This window comes from Cnephaeus nilssonii (genome assembly GCF_951640355.1).
Source record: "Cnephaeus nilssonii genome assembly, chromosome: 3".
Classification (NCBI taxonomy): domain Eukaryota; kingdom Metazoa; phylum Chordata; class Mammalia; order Chiroptera; family Vespertilionidae; genus Cnephaeus; species Cnephaeus nilssonii.
Genome location: NC_137074.1, coordinates 101,571,680 through 101,588,139, shown reverse-complemented (window position 1 = coordinate 101,588,139; position 16,460 = coordinate 101,571,680). Strand labels below are relative to the sequence as shown.

The following is a 16,460-nucleotide window of genomic DNA, read 5'->3' as shown; positions in this document are numbered from 1 at the left end:
AATCGAGAAAAAAGCAAGCGAGTGCAAAGGGTTAAAGGCTGCCAGAGAGAGACAGAAAGTTACCTACTAGGGATCTCCCATTAGAATATCAACTTATTTCTCAACAGAAACACAACAGGTCAGAAGGGAATGGAATGAAATATACAAAGTGATGCAAAGCAAGGGACTGAATCCAAGAATACTATACACAGCAAGGCTATCATTCAAAATTGAAGGTGGAATCAGGAGCTTCACAGACAAAAAGGGGCTAAGAGAGTTTATTACCACCAAGCCAGCAATGCAAGAAATACAAAAGGGACTGCTGTAAAAAGAAGAAACAGAAAGGCAAGAAGGAACACAAACATTAAGAATAAAAATGACAAACAACTACTTATCAATAATAAACTTAAACATAAATGGATTAAATGCTCCAATCAAAAGACATAGGGTAGCTGAATGGATTAGAAAACATGACCCATATATTTGCTGTCTGCAAGCTTCCAAAACTCAATCCTTTGTCAGAACAAAGGATTCACACAGACTGGTAGTGAAAGGATGGAAAAAAATTTTTCAGGCAAATGGAAATGAGATAAAAGCTGGGGTTGCAATACTTATATCTGACAAAATAGACCTCAAAGTAAAGGCCATAACAAGAGATAAGGAAGGCCACTTCATAATACTAAATGAGTAATTCAACAAGAGGATATAACTCTGGTAAACATATATGCACCTAATACAGGAGCACCCAAATACATAAAACAACTACTGGAAGATATCCAGGGAGAGACTGACAGCAATACAGTCATAGTAAGGGACTTTAATACCCCACTGACACCAATGCACAAATCCTCTAAACAAGAAATCACCAAAGAAACAGCAACCCTCAATGACTCAATAGATCAGATGGCCTTAATTGACATCTTCAGAACATTTCACCCCAAAGCTATAGAATATACATTCTTCTCCAGTGCACATGGGACATTTTCAAACATAGACTACATATTAAGACACAGGCAAAGTCTCTTCAAATTCAAGAGGATATAAATAACAAGCATCTTCTCAGATCATAAAGAAATACAACTAGAAATCAACTACAATAAAAACAATTAAAAAAACCAAACACTTGGAGGCTAAATAGCATGCTATTAAACAATGATTAGGTTACCAAAGAGATCAGAAAAGAAATAAAAAGCATCCTGGAAAAAACAACAATGAAAACACAACAATCCAAAATCTATGGGACATAGTGAAAGCAGTCCTGAGAGGGAAGTTCATAGCACTACAAAACTACCTCAAAAAACAATAAAAAATAGTAATAAATTATCTAAATTTGCAACTTAAAGAATTAGAAAGAGAGCAACAAGAAAAGCCCACAGTTACCAGAAGGAAGGAGATAATAAAGATAAGAGCAGAAATAAACGACACAAGAGAGAAAACAAACAAACAAAAAAAACCAAAAACAAAAATAATACAGAAGGTCAATGAAACCAAGAACTTGTTCTTTGAAAGGATAAACAAGATTGAATAACCTCTAGCCAGGCTCCCAAGAAGCAAAGAGAGAGGACCCAAGTAAACAAAATCAGAAATGAAAGAGGTGAAGTAACAACTGAACCCAGAGATATAAAAACGATTGTAAAAAAAAAAAATACTATGAACAACTCTACTCGAACAAACTGGAAAACCTCGATGAAATGGACACATTCCTAGAAAAATTCCTAGTTTTGATTCCAAATCTCAATCAGGAAGATTAAAAAATCCTGAATAGGCTGGTAAGTACTGATGAAATTGAAACAGTAATAAAAGCTTCCAGCCAACAAAAGCCCTGGACCAGATGGCTTCACAGGGGAATTTTACCAAACATTCAAAGAACTAAAACCAATACTTCTCAGACTATTACAAAAAATTCAAGAGGAAGGCACTCTTCCAAACTCTTTCTATGAAGCCAGGATTACCCTAATCCCAAAACCAGATAAAAACACCACAAAGAAAGAGAATTACAGGACAATATCCCTGATGAACATAGATGCTAAAATCCAAAACAGAATTTTAGCAAACAAGATCCAGCATTGCATTAGCCTTTTGCACTCGGATGTTGAGTGTGACTCGACACGGTTAGCATCAGTAGCAGCTCTTTTTATACTCTTTGAATGTATCAATAATTTGAAATACAAAAAAAATCCAAATAAATAAGTTTGTATGAAAAGAAACTCCAGTTTTTTATTCTACTGCCACGCTTTGTAAAATCTGGGGTATTTAAAAAATTAAATCCTGAGTAGAATAAAGGAATCGAGAAAAAAGCAAGTGAGTGCAAAGGGTTAGAAAGATCATACATCATGACCAAGTGGGATTTATTCCAGGAATGCAAGGCTGGTACAATATCCAGAAATCAATAATCATGATACATCACATAAACAAATTGAGAGACAAAAATCACATAATCATATCAATTGATGCAGAAAAGGCATTTTACAAAGTCCAACAGTCTTTTCTGATAAAAACACTCAGCAAAGTGGGAATAGAGGGATCATACCTCAACATAATAAAACCTTATAAATCAAACCTACAGCCAACATCATACTCAATGGGCAAAAACTAAAACCATTTCCCCTAAGCACAGGAACAAGACAGGGATGCCCGCTTTCACCATTCTTGTTCAACATAGTACTAGAAGTACTAGCCATTGCGATCAGACTAAGTAGAAGAAATAAAAGGCATGCAAATTGGGAAAGAAGAAGTAAAACTGTCCTTATTGGCAGATGACATGATACTGTACATAGAAAACCCTAAAGACTGGATCAAAAAATTATTAGACTTAATAAATGAATGTGGCAATATACCAGGATACAAAATTAATGCCAAAAAATCTATGGCATTTTTATATACCAATAGTGAACTTACAGAAAGAGAGATTAAAGAAACAAATCCCATTTACCATTGCACCAAAAAAATTAAGATACCTAGGAATAAACTTAACTAAGGAGGTAGAAGACCTCTACTCAGAAAACTACAGGACATTGAAAAAAGAGATAGAGGAAGACATAAATAGATGGAAGAGCATACTGTGTTCATGGATTGGTAGAATCAACATCATTAAAATATCCATACTACCCAAAGCAATCTACAGATTCAATTTACTCCCCATTAAAATACCAACGGCATATTTCACAGACCTAAAATGAACTCTACAACAATTAATTTGGAATGAAAAAAGACCCCGAAAAGCTACAGCACTCCTGAGAAAGAAGAACAAAGTAGGTGGGATCTCAATACCAGATATCAAGCTGTATTACAAAGCACTATTCTCAAAGCTGCATGGTACTGGCATAAGAACAGACATAGAGATCAATGGAATACACTGGAGAACCCAGAAATCGACCCAAACTCTATGCTCAATTAATATTTGACAAAGGAGGCAAGAACATACAACGGAGTCAAGACAGTCTCTTTATTTAATAAATGGTGTTGGGAAAATTGAACAGATACATGCAAAAAAATGAAACTAGACCACCAACTTACACCATACACAAAAATAAACTCAAAATGGATAAAGGACTTAAACGTAAGACGGGAAACCATAAAAATCTTAGAAGAAACCACATCAGCATAATCTCAGACATATGCCGAAGCAATATCTTCACCGATACAGCTCTTAGGGCAATGGAAAATAAAGAGAAAATAAACAAATGGAACTACATCAAAATAAAAAGCTTCTGCAGAGCAACAGAAACCATCAACAAAACAACAAGAAAGCCCACTGCATGGGAGAACCTATTTGCCAATGTTATCTCCGGTAAGGGTTCAATATCCAACATTTACAGGGAACTCATACAACTTAACGAAAGGAAGATAAACAACCCAATCAAAAAATGGGCAACGGACCTAAATAGACACTTTTCGAAAGAGGACATAAGGAAGGGCAATAGACATATGAAAACATGTTCAAAGTCTTTAATCATCCGAGAGATGCAAATCAAAATGACAATGAGGTACCATCTCACATCTGTCAGAATGGCTGTCATCAACAAATGACAAGTGCTGTCGTGGATGCAGAGAAAAAGGAACCCTCGTGCACTGCTGGTGGGAATGCAGACTGGTGCAGCCACTGTGGAGAACAGTATAGAGTTTCCTCAAAAAACTAAAAATGGAACTCCCATTTGACCCAGTGATCCCACGTCTAGGAATATACCCCAAGAAACTAGAAACACCAATCAGAAAGGATATATACACTCCTATGTTTATAGCAGCACTATTTACAATAGCTAAGATTTGGAAACAGCCTAAGTGCCCATCAGCAGATGAGTGGATTAGAAAACTGTGGTACATCTACACAGTGGAATACTACGCTGCTGTAAAAAGGAAGGAACTCCTACCATTTGCAAAAGCACGGATGGAGCTGGAGAGCATTATGCTAAGTGAAGTAAGTCAGTCAAAGAAAGATAAATATCATATGATCTCACTCATTTGCGGATTATAATGAACAACATAAATTGATGAACAAAAACAGATCCAGAGACAGAGAAGCATCGATCAGATGCTCAAACCTCAAAGGGAAGGTAGGGGAGGGTGGGGGTAAGGGGAGAGGTCTACAAAAAGACTTGTATGCCTGCATATAAGCATAACAAATGGATATAGACACCAGGGGGGTGAGGGCATGAATGGGAGTGGGGTGGGTGCAATAAGGGGATAAGGACACATATGTAATACCTTAATCAATAAAATTTTTTTTTAAAAAAAAGAAAAACTAGAAAAAAGAAAAGAAAATCTACATTATAAAAACAAAGCAAATCCAACATAAAAGAAGTCAAATAACAAAGACAAACAAGGAAAAGAATATCTGCAGCATACACTTTGGGAAATTGGTTGATACCCACAATGCTAATTTCTATTAAGCAATAAGAGATGGGCAAGAGGTTCAATATAAACATGGGCAGATGTCACAAACAAGAAATTTACAGAAAAATAAAATTTCAGTCATAATTAAGGAAATTTAATAACTGAAAAACCATTTTCAACTATTAAGACTACCACAGACTAAAAAGTGGAGGGATTAAGCAAAAAGAGAGCGAGAGAGAGAGAGAGAGAGAGAGAGAGAGCGAGAGAGAACTCCTGGACACAGACAATAGTGTGTTGATTGTGTGGGTGAAAGCGAGGTTGGGAGGAGATGAAAGAGGGCACAGAGGAGATAAATGGTGATGGGGAAAAATAAAAAAATAAATAAAAGATAAATACATAAAAAATAAAACAAACACAATCTGTCAGGTCCAGTAGAAAATTATCCCAAACTCTTAGCACAGTGTTCAGGAAAAGCTATGTGCTTAATTAAGGTGTACTAATAAATTTAAATGTAAAAAATGCCTTCATATATGAAAAATGCTAAGAGAAATTTTATAGTTACTAATGCTGTCACCATCATATCCTATTAAGTATTAAATTAGGACTGCTCTTTATTTGTATATTGTCTTTAAAGTGTCAAATTTGGCACATAAAATCTAACAATCAGCTGAAACCGGTTTGGCTCTGTGGATAGAGCGTCGGCCTGCGGACTGAAAGGTCCCAGGTTCGATTCTGGTCAAGGGCACGTGCATTGGTTGCGGGTACATCCCTGGTGGGGGGTGTGCAGGAGGCAGCTGGTCGATGTTTCTCTCTCAGCAATGTTTCTGGCTCTCTATCCCTCTCCCTTCCTCTCTGTAAAAAATCAATAAAAATATCTTTAAAAAAAAATCTAACAATCAATATTGTTTAATATAGTTCCAACCTTTTGACATAAAACTAGTTATTTTTCAATTTAACTCTTTAATTTTAAAAATTGGGGGACAGTAATAGAGTAGTAATATGTAAGAAAAATCACAATAAAATCTATCATAAAATTATAATGTCACTTTAGTAGAAAACAAAAAAAAGGGGGGGGGATTTTAACAATAGTAGAGTTCCTTCCAAGAAAGGACAGATGGCAACTAAACACCAACTGCCGCCCTCCCTCATAGAGCACTGTTTTTATTTTGCTACATTCCAGTTAAAACTCATTGCAGAGTGGCACTGAGTACATATCATATGTGGAAATCTCATTAGAGCAGATTGAAAATTAAAATTCACATTTCTAATTCTTAAGTCTAAAGAAAATTTTTATCACTTGAACTTCATTGTGTAAACATCAGGGATAGCACACAACTTGTAAGTACAAATATGATGCTGTAAGGTGTTTCTCCAATGGAGAAGCTGAGAATACCAGCTTGATATGAATTTAGAGCACTAAATTAGAAAATGAGACCATCTGCCATGTCATTAATCAGCTAAGTAATCCAGAAAAAATTCTTCCATTTCTCTGAATCTGATATCTATCTATATATATAAAAGCTGAAGCGACGGAAAGACCGGAAAACCGGAATGACTGGTTGACCAGTCACTATGACACGCACTGACCACCAGGGGGCTGACACTCAACGCAGGAGCTGCCCCCTGGTGGTCAGTGCACTCCCACAGCAGGAGCACCGCTCAGCTGACTGTCCTGGCAGCCCACCAGCCTGGCGGCAGCCACTCACTCCCTCAGTAGTCCTACAGGTCCAATCTCCAGAGAACGGGCCAGGCACCAACGGACCAGTACCACCGGCACGGTCCCGAAATAAGAAAGCACGCCGGCCTCCTGGAAGTCAGCTTCGGGCACCGCGGCTGCTTCCCCTCCCTAGACGCTCCGCAAGGAAGAAAAGATATAAAAGTGGTCGCCAGGTGGCTCCCGACAACCAGCGCGAACGTCAGTGGGATGGATCCAGATCCCAGGCCGCCAAGGGCGTCCCACTGCCCGCCCAAAGGGCCGATCATATCCCGGCCCCCCGGCCCCCCTTGGGACCCCACCTGTGTACAAATTCATGCACCAGGCCTCTAGTTAAGATCATAAAAATGGAAAGCCAGACTAGTTTATCTTTTAGAAAACCCTTTCCAGAAAAAAATACTTTATAATATTTACACAAGAAATCCAGAGTGATTTCCGTTTTCCATTTGTCTTTATACAATACAGACCCATCTGAGGCAATAGTAAGTACACTACGAGAAGCTTCTTACCTCTGGTGTCATTTTCTATTTCTGTCCTCCAGCGATGTAAACAGCTTTCCAGCACAGAAAGTTCTTCTTCTGTTATGTGCCTTGGTGCTGGATGCATGGGCAAGTCTGGAGGTATTCGAGACTGAGTGAATGGTTTGTGAATCACCGATCTCGATGAGATGGCAGCTATTGATGTAGGTGATGTGCTTGGCAATTCCGAAGAGGCAGCTCCCTGTTGTTCCATTGTGCTGTATTTTTAAAACATAAAGTATTAAACTTTCCAAATTGAAGCTCTGGACAAAGACTGTGCCAAATACACAGCATTAAATTGGTTTATTATTTCAAAAAGAAAAGGTCTTAAGAATAGAAGAGATGTGGAGTATCCTAAGTCCTCATGAGTTTCTTAACACACAAGAACTACATTATTTTAAGGAAGAAATTGTGGCTGTATAGTAGAAATAGCTTAATCATATCTACTAAAAAAAACACACCAACAAATCTTACGTGTACCAAAAGTATAGATACCTTTCCTTGCTAATACTTACCAGCTTACATTGTAGAATAAATTTCTAATTTAACAGTATTATTTTCATGAATAAAAGGTCGAAACAGATAACATACTAAAACAACCTAAAGTATAACTATGAATAGAAAAAATATGAAAAATTCAATCCACAACCAGAAAACCTACTGAAATAATGAGATAAGAAAGCACCCAGAAGACATACAACAAATGTTCTAAGTGAATCTAATCTTTTTAGAATTCATTAAAATTAATCACAGCATGCATCTTATAAAACCTTCTTCAAAGGGTACCAATTATATTATTATGCAATATAGAAAGCACAGCTTGTCTTTTGTATCAAAAAGACTTTTTACCTTGGTAATGCCTGTGATGGTACGGAACCACTAGGTGGGGAACTAGCATCAATATCATCAACAGGAGAAGTGCAAACAGGTTTACTTGAGGCAAATTCCAATGCATACTGTAGAACATCTACCAACGGAAAGCGCTTGGGACCCGAACCATAGCTTAAATATCTATTAACCATAAAATGTATAAATGCTTTAATTTGAATATAAAGCAAATTTGTGTTTTTCAATAATTTTTATAAAACATGATATGAATACTTCAATGAATCTCTCAACAATGAAACTAATTTTCAGATGAAGACAATAAGACTAAATATACATTCAAGAAATAAATTAAATATTCTCCAAAAGAAACCAAAGCTGATTAAGTCTGAATGTGTACATACACTGTTATGAACTTTAACACTGCTCTAAGTTTCATCTCCTAAGACTATTTTTTAGTTGTTATCTGGTTTCATGATGACTAATATTATCTTCTTACTATTTTACCTCTGATTATTTTTCAATATTATTACCTTTTAAGAATAAGAATTATTGAAATATAATCTATTATATTTGTATAATAAAGTTTCAGGGTATTAATTTTCAAATTAACACTAAAGGGAATAAAGATTAGATCAGAGGCTGCAAACTGGCACCTGGCAGGTGACATTTCAGCCTGGGGACTTTATCTGAACTACAGAATATTTGACATCTAGATGTTGGCTTCTGGAAATAATCTGACACTTTAGGGATACTGAGATGACATTCATCATGACTCCACCGGCTAGTATGGCTGTCAGCCACTCCCTCTCCAAGGGGTGTGTTCTAGGCACCCCTGTCCACCACTATGTTTGACTTGTTGCCCTTCTTCATAAAGCCTCATGAGGTCCTGGCAGGCATCTGAATTTGTATCTTCTGTATTAAGGAGGAAAACTCAGTCACCATTTGTCTTAGAGGAAATCTCAAGAGTAATATTTAGTATCATGAAAGAAGAAACCTCAATTATAAATTAGTTTATATCTATTTTCAGAACCATAGCTGTTGTTGGTGAGAATATTTACCTTTAAATACTAAAATAATCTTCAAATGACAACTATAAAAGATTTTAAGTTTCTAACAGAATTAAAAACTAAACTATACAAGCAAAAATATCAGTTCAGAATTATTATCTATTCCTAGGATCATAAATTACTCAAGAAAAATGTAAGATTAAAAATTCTATATAATCACTAAAAGCATGAACTTCTATAGTTAGTTCATAATTCTGTAGAAGTTACAATACCTTTCTAGTCTTTGTTGTAATACTGTAAGGTAATCTTTCAGTCTCTTGATCTCTTCCCTCTTAATTCTTGTTATTTCTCTATTTCTGTGCATGTATCTTGCAGAAAAAAGGAAAATAGCAATCATTAGTATCTGTAAATATTGTGGAAGGAGATACAATAGTAAGTCTAGTCAGCCCGGCCTGCACCCTCTCACAGTCCAGGAGCTCTCGGGAGGTGTCCAACTGCCACAGAGGCAGGAGAGGCTCCCGCCACCGCCTCTGTGCCCGCCAACAGTGAGCCTGGCTTCTGGCTAAGCGGCGTTCCCCCTGTAGGAGCACAATGACCACCAGGGGGCAGCCCCTGCATTGAGCGTCTGCCCCCTGATGGTCAGTGTGCATCATAGCAACCAGTCGTTCCACTGTTCGATTTGCATATTAGCCCTTTATTTATATAGGATATCAAACAGTATAAAATAGTACTTTTGAAAATTTCTGACAGAATTATAATAGAAAAATATAATAATCTTTTTAAAAACCTCCTTATAACATAATTTCCATTTACTATACCTTTTCTTGACAAATGCTACTACATATTTTATATAAAAATTAAAGACTAACTTTAAGGAAATTAAATAAAATTCTTCTCTAAACATAGTAATTCTTCATTTGGTTACTAAACTGTTTCAAAACTAATTTATGCTATATCCCAAACCATACCTGTCCAGATATAAAACTTGAGGAAATTCTAATTTGTTGTGAATTTTTTCTGGTCTTCCCAATGCCTGATTAAATTCAAATCTTGACAATTCAAATGTTAACACAGGTGGTAGTTCGGTAAACCAATGCTGAAAGAAACAATAATTCAAAACCTTAGTATCAGCTTTCTGTTTTCTCCATTCCAATTTTAGGCACAGGATGTCAGCAATGACATTTTCATATGCATCGTCACAATGCTGACATCACAAAAAAATGATTAGGTATGGTATTTAGATAAAACTCTTTCACACTTTTTGAAAATTCCAAGGATGAGGATAACATACAACCAGGAAAGAGAAAAATCTTCTAACAATTCTTCTTCCATGACAATTCTTTATATTAGAATTTATAACCCAAAGAGAAAGCCATTGGTTAAAATCATAACTTAGTAGCTCAAATCTTTTATTTTTTAAATCTTTATTGTTGAAAGTATTACTATGCCCCTTTTTCTTCCCCATAGACCCTTCTAACCCTCTTCCCCCCCCCCCACACCAGGCCTTCACCATCCTATTTTGTCTGTGTCTATGGGTTATTAATATATGCATATAAGTTCTTTGGTTGATCTCTTCCCACCCACCCCATCCAACCCAGCCTTTTGTCTGATATTCAACAGTCTGTTCCATGCGTCTACATCTCTGGATCTATTTTGTTCATCAGTCTATTTTGTTCATTAGATTAGCTCAAGATTATATTACTACTGCTACCATAAATGGAACATATACTTATTATAATCAACCATACTGTCAAAACCTGTGACAAAGTTGCAAGATGTAGTACATAAAAAAAGACAATTTTATAATATAAATGAGCACAATTCTCATACTAAAAACTAGAAACTGTTTTAAACTTAATTGTCCTACTGGAAATTTGACTAATTTAAGAAAAATATATATCACTAATAAATATTTATGGTAATTATATTTGAAACCCTTTATAGTAACTAGTATTTAACAAATTAAATGCCTCATTGCTTTGTACCAACTCCACCACAAACTTTGGGCAATGTTCAGTTAAGAATGTTATACAACAAAACTTCAAAAAAAATTTTTTTGTAAAATACCTTCAAGTTTTATATAAATACTGAAGGCCTGGTGCATGAATTCGTGCACAGGTGGGGTCCGGCCGGCCCACCCCAATAGAGGCCGATCGGGTCCAGGCCAGTGCGGGGAGGGGATGCGGGAGGTTTGCCGGCCAGCTCTATCCCCAATCGGGGTGGGTAGAAGCTGATCGGGGCCCCGATCTGGCCAGTTGGCCACCGCAGTGCACGTCATAGTGACCAGTCGTTCTGGTCGCTTGGCTTTTATATATATATACTAGTGGCCCTGCACACGAATCTGTGCACAAGTAGCTCGCTGCCACTTGCCTCAGCTGGCTGCCTGCCCACCGCCGCTGTAGCTCTCCACTGCAGGTAGCTCGCTGCCCCACCCTCCTATAGCTCTCCGCGGCTCATAGCTCGCTGTCCCACCTTCCTGTACCTCTCCGCAGTTTGTAGCTCACTGCTCTGCCCTCCTGTAGCTTTCCCTCGCTTGTAGTTCACTGCCCCGCCCTCCTGGTGATCAGTCGTTACACGTCACGGCGTAACAACCATTCGCATATTACCTCTTTATTATATAGGATTATTAACTTAAAGAGAAAGAAAAGCCAACAAATCCAGAAGTATAACATAATGGAACAAATAAATTTAACCTTTTGCACTCGGATGTCGAGTGTGACTCGACATGGTTAGCATTAGAATAAAGGAATCGAGAAAAAAGCAAGCGAGTGCAAAGGGTTAAAGTGGTTATTATAAGTGGTTATGCAGTGTACCACTTTTTACTAATATAAAAATAAATTGCCACACTAAATCATGTGTGATATTTCAAAAGCCAAAAAATGATACCACACAAATGTAAATAAGCCAAGAGTTCATTAAAATCAAACATCCAAAGTAAAAGCAGAAATGAAGCACATTTGGCAAACTGAATTAATTTAACTAAAATCTTGAAAGTTGCTACTTTTCTCTAAATAAAGCTAATAAAGGTATACAGTTATGTGGAGAGCGGCTACAGTGTTTAAACAGGTTCAAGCCTCGGACTAATGAGAGGGCACTGTCCTCTCGTGGCAAAGCCACATGCAAGTCCTCCTAGCTTGGAGGGCAAAGCCCTCCCAGCCCAATTATGGCCACAGGCTATAGTTGTAAGCTTGACCTTATAATCTGAACCTGTGGTCCCACGTGGCTAAGTGATATAGGCTGTGGGAGGTGCAGCAAGTAAATAAAGCTTGATTAGGTGCATATAACTGAGTAGATTCAAAACCCACAAGAACATTGTAAACATCATGACCACGCCCTTACTTTGCCTCGTGGAATCTGGCTATAAAATACTCGGATTGCAGGCTGTGGCGCTGTCTCTCATCAGAGAGGGCAGCATCCCACCTAGCCCCAGCTTTATTCTCTTGTCTGTCTTTTCTAATCCTTCACCGCCCCTCCCCCCCACAGGTTCACCCATGGCCATGCTGAGCGCGGGACACAGTTATTCATACTATTACTCCCTCCCCAAATGTTAATGATTACCTGAATTGAGATTTCCTAACCTGGATTTGGTTTATCTTTTACTAAAAGTTGAGGTTTAAGAAATTTGTTTTATTTTATACATGGGTATTACCTAAAGTTGACTAGATATAATATCAGAAACATTACGTACATTTTGCTTATTTATTTTGTTCTCACAAGCCATTGGTAAAAATTTTAGTTAGCTGTAATCCACACCTAAAATTACTATTAAGAATTAAAACATACTCCACAACCAAAGGACTTGTATGCAAGCATATGAGCATAACCAATGGACACAGACGGGGGTTGGGGGGTGAGGGCATGTGCTAGGAGTTGGGGGTGGCCGGACACAGGTCAATGGGGGAAAAAGGAGACTTATGTAATACTTTAAACATTAAAGAGATTAAATTAAAAATAAAACGTACCCCATACATATCACCAAAAAAACTTTTAATGCCTTAGGACCATGGTCGGCAAATTGCGGCTTGCGAGCCATATGCGGCTCTTTGGCCCCTTGAGTGTGGCTCTTCCACAAAATACCACGGCCTGGCAAAGTCTATTTTGAAGAAGTGGTGTTAGAAGAAGTTTAAGTTTAAAAAATTTGGCTCTCAAAAGAAATTTCAATCGTTGTACTCTTGATATTTGGCTCTGTTGACTAATGAGTTTGCCGACCACTGCCTTACTCAAATAAGTATATAAGATTTCAAGAACTATTACTTTCATATTTTATTGCAATACTTTATTTTTTGTTGTTGTTAATCCTCACCCAAGGATATTTTTCCATTGATCTTTTAGAGAGATTGGAAAAGAGAGGGAAAAATAGAGAGAAACATCAGTGTGAGATAAACACATCGATTGGTTGCCACCTGCAAGTGCCCTTACCAAGGCACACGGGTCAGGAAGGAGCCTGCAACCAAGGTACGTGCCCTTGACCGAAATCGAACCCAGAACCCTTTGGTTCACAGGCCAACACTTATCTACTGAGCCAAACTGGCTCAGGTTATTGCAACACTTTAAAAGTCACCATTAAAACGAAATAGTCATATACTTTAATTCATGGGAACCTACAACTGTCAGTGGAAATAAAATGACTTAAATTGGGGATACCATAAAAAGTCCAGGAAATAGCTTCCAAACCTTACCAAAGGATGTTCGTAATACGTTGTGCAATATGTGCCTATGGTGAACGCATTTCCTCTAACTCCCGTGACAATTTTTCCTACTACATACTCGGAAGTATTTCGCTTTCTCATTCTCAAACTAACAGGGAAAAGAAGAGAAAGCCAAACACTCCCTAAATTCATTTAAGAAAATGTTATGGGTATCTCTAGCTCTGTGATTTCAGGATTAAGAGTATAGTGGTGTATAATTAGAATATTAAGTAAAACAATAATTTTTCTTTCAAAATATTTTTATGCGATAAAAAGTGTATGTACTTCTTTAATCTAACTGGTATACAATGCTTGTGAGATACAGAACATTAAAGATAGAAATGATGCTTATAAGAACAGACATATAGACCAGTGGAACAAAACAGAGAACCCAGAAATTGACACAAGCCATTATGCTCAATTAATATTTAACAAAGGAGGCAAGAACATACAATGGAGACAAGACAGTCTCTTCAATAAATGGTGTTGGGAAAATTGGACAGATACTTGCAAAAAAATGAAACCAGACCACCAACTTACACCATACACAAAAATAAACTCAAAATGGATATAGGACTTAAACGTAAGACGGGAAACCATAAAAATCTTAGAAGAAGCCACAGGCAGCAAAATAGCAGACATTTGTCGTAGCAATATCTTTACCGATACAGCTCCCAGGGCAATGGAAACTAAAGAGAAAATAAACAAATGGGACTACATCAAAATAAAAATCTTCTGCACAGCAAAGGAAACCATCCACAAAACAACAAGAAAGCCCACTGCATGGGAGAACCTATTTGCCAATGTTATCTCCGATAAGGGTTTCATCTCTAACATTTACAAGGAACTCATACAACTTAACAAAAGGAAGATAAACAATCCAATAAAAAAAAAATGGGCAATGGATCTAAGTAGACACTTTTCAAAAGAGGACATACAGAATGCTGAGAAACATATGAAAACATGCTCAAAGTCACTAATCATCCAAGAGATGCAAATCAAAATGATAATGAGGTACCATCTCACACCTGTCAGAATGGCTATCATCAACAAATCAACAAATGACAAGTGCTGGCATGGATGCGGAGTAAAAGGAGCCCTATTTCACTGCTGGTGGGAATGCAGACTGCTGTAGCCACTGTGGAGAACAGTATGGAGTTTGCTCAAAAAAACTAAAAATAGAACTCCCATTTGACCCAGTGATCCCACTTCTAGGAATATACCCCAAGAAACTAGAAACACCAATCAGAAAGGATATATACACCCCTATGTTCATAGCAGCACTATTTACAATAGCTAAGATTTGGAAACAGCCTAAGTGCCCATCAGCAGTTGAGTGGATTAAAAAGGTATGGTACATCTACACAATGGAATACTACGCTGCTGTAAAAAGGAAGGAACTCCTACCATTTGCAACAACACGGATGGAGCTGGAGAGCATTATGCTAAGTGAAGTAAGTCAGTCAAAGAAATATAAATACCACATGATCTCACTAATTTGTGGAATATAAAAAACATTATAAACTGTTGAACAAAAATAGATAGAGGCAAAGAAGCATCGAATAGACTGTGAAACTACAGTGGTAAGGTAGGGGAGGGTTGGGCGGGGTAAGAGATCAATCGAAGGACTTGTATGCATGCATATAAGCACAACCAATATACGTGAGACATGGGGTCAGGGGGCGGTGAGGGCAAGTGCCACGGGGTAGGGGAGGCCGGGGGGAGATCAATGGGGGAAAAAAAAAGGAGACATATGTACTACTATTCGTAATACCTTAAAAAATAAAATAAAAAATTTTTTAAATGAAACTTATATTATCCACATCCCTAAACATATTTATTATTACATTACAATAACCTATAGTAGTAATAGATTCATGCAGTTATAAATAACTTATATAATCAGCATTGGCAACAAAGATGCTTATAAATTTATGACTATAAACCTCACTTGTTACTAGAAATATTTTCTAGAGTGAATATAGTCATTTTTATGAGTTGTAACAGCTGATTTTTTCTATTAGTATGTTTTAAAAATTGCTTTTGTGACATTATGTTAATGCAGGGGGAATTACATAAACAGAAAAAAACGCACCTGCCATTCCCAATTCCCCTTAGTATACTAAACAAAGCCAGGATGTAAACTAAGAATGAGAAGCAAAAACTTCCTATTCCAATTCAAAAACTAGTTTCAGTCACTTAATTGTCCTTACTCACTTGTCCTTTTACCCTAAAAAATATTCTAGAAACATTTTATAAGCATTTATCTTCCAGACTAGAGGCCCAGTACACGAATTCGTGCACGGGTGGGGTGCCTCGGCCTGGCCAGGGATCGAGGCCTATCGGGGGGCTGGCCGGCAGGGCCAGGGGTGAGGGGCTGGAGGAGGTTGGCCAGCTGGGGGAAGGGCCATGGGAGGTTGGCTGTGGGAGTGCAGTAACCACCAGGGGGCAGCTCCTGTGTTGAGCATCTGCCCCCTGGTGGTCAGTGCGCATCATAGCAACTGGTCAACTGGTCGTTCGGTCATAATGGTTGCTTAGGCTTTTATATATATTATCATTTTTAATTTATTCAGTTGTCTCTGGTTGTGTCATTCCAAAAATTTAAAATCTTATAGCCCACTGGATGTTTTAACATGAGTAATTCTGGAGACTAAAGATCTTCCTAAGTGGTTGACAACAACTATTTCAGTAAAATGATGTTTTCTGTATCAAGGTAAAAATCAACAATTTTTACTAATCAATAGTGTAAGAGGTGTTATCATCAAGAATTATGCCAATTTAGAAACACATCTACAATGTTTTTATTGGTCTTTGTAGAGACTCAAGAATAGTTATTCTGAAGGATATAATGAAATAGGACTATAATTTTAAAATGTTATTAGAAACTTATCTA

At 37.4% G+C, this 16,460-nt stretch overlaps 1 protein-coding gene across 5 annotated transcripts in view; it reads right to left on the bottom strand.

Moving 5' to 3' along the window:
- USP25 (ubiquitin specific peptidase 25) overlaps window positions 1–16,460 on the bottom strand; it is a 192,489-nt gene that overhangs the window by 59,492 nt on the left and 116,537 nt on the right. For all 5 annotated transcript variants that reach the window (XM_079766497.1, XM_079766498.1, XM_079766500.1 and 2 more), the window contains 4 exons: window positions 9,848–9,975; window positions 9,152–9,247; window positions 7,894–8,055; window positions 7,036–7,262 (listed from right to left, as the gene is read on the bottom strand). In XM_079766497.1, the coding sequence (XP_079622623.1) occupies window positions 7,036–7,262; window positions 7,894–8,055; window positions 9,152–9,247; window positions 9,848–9,975 (613 nt within the window). The remainder of the gene's footprint in view (window positions 1–7,035; window positions 7,263–7,893; window positions 8,056–9,151; window positions 9,248–9,847; window positions 9,976–16,460) is intronic.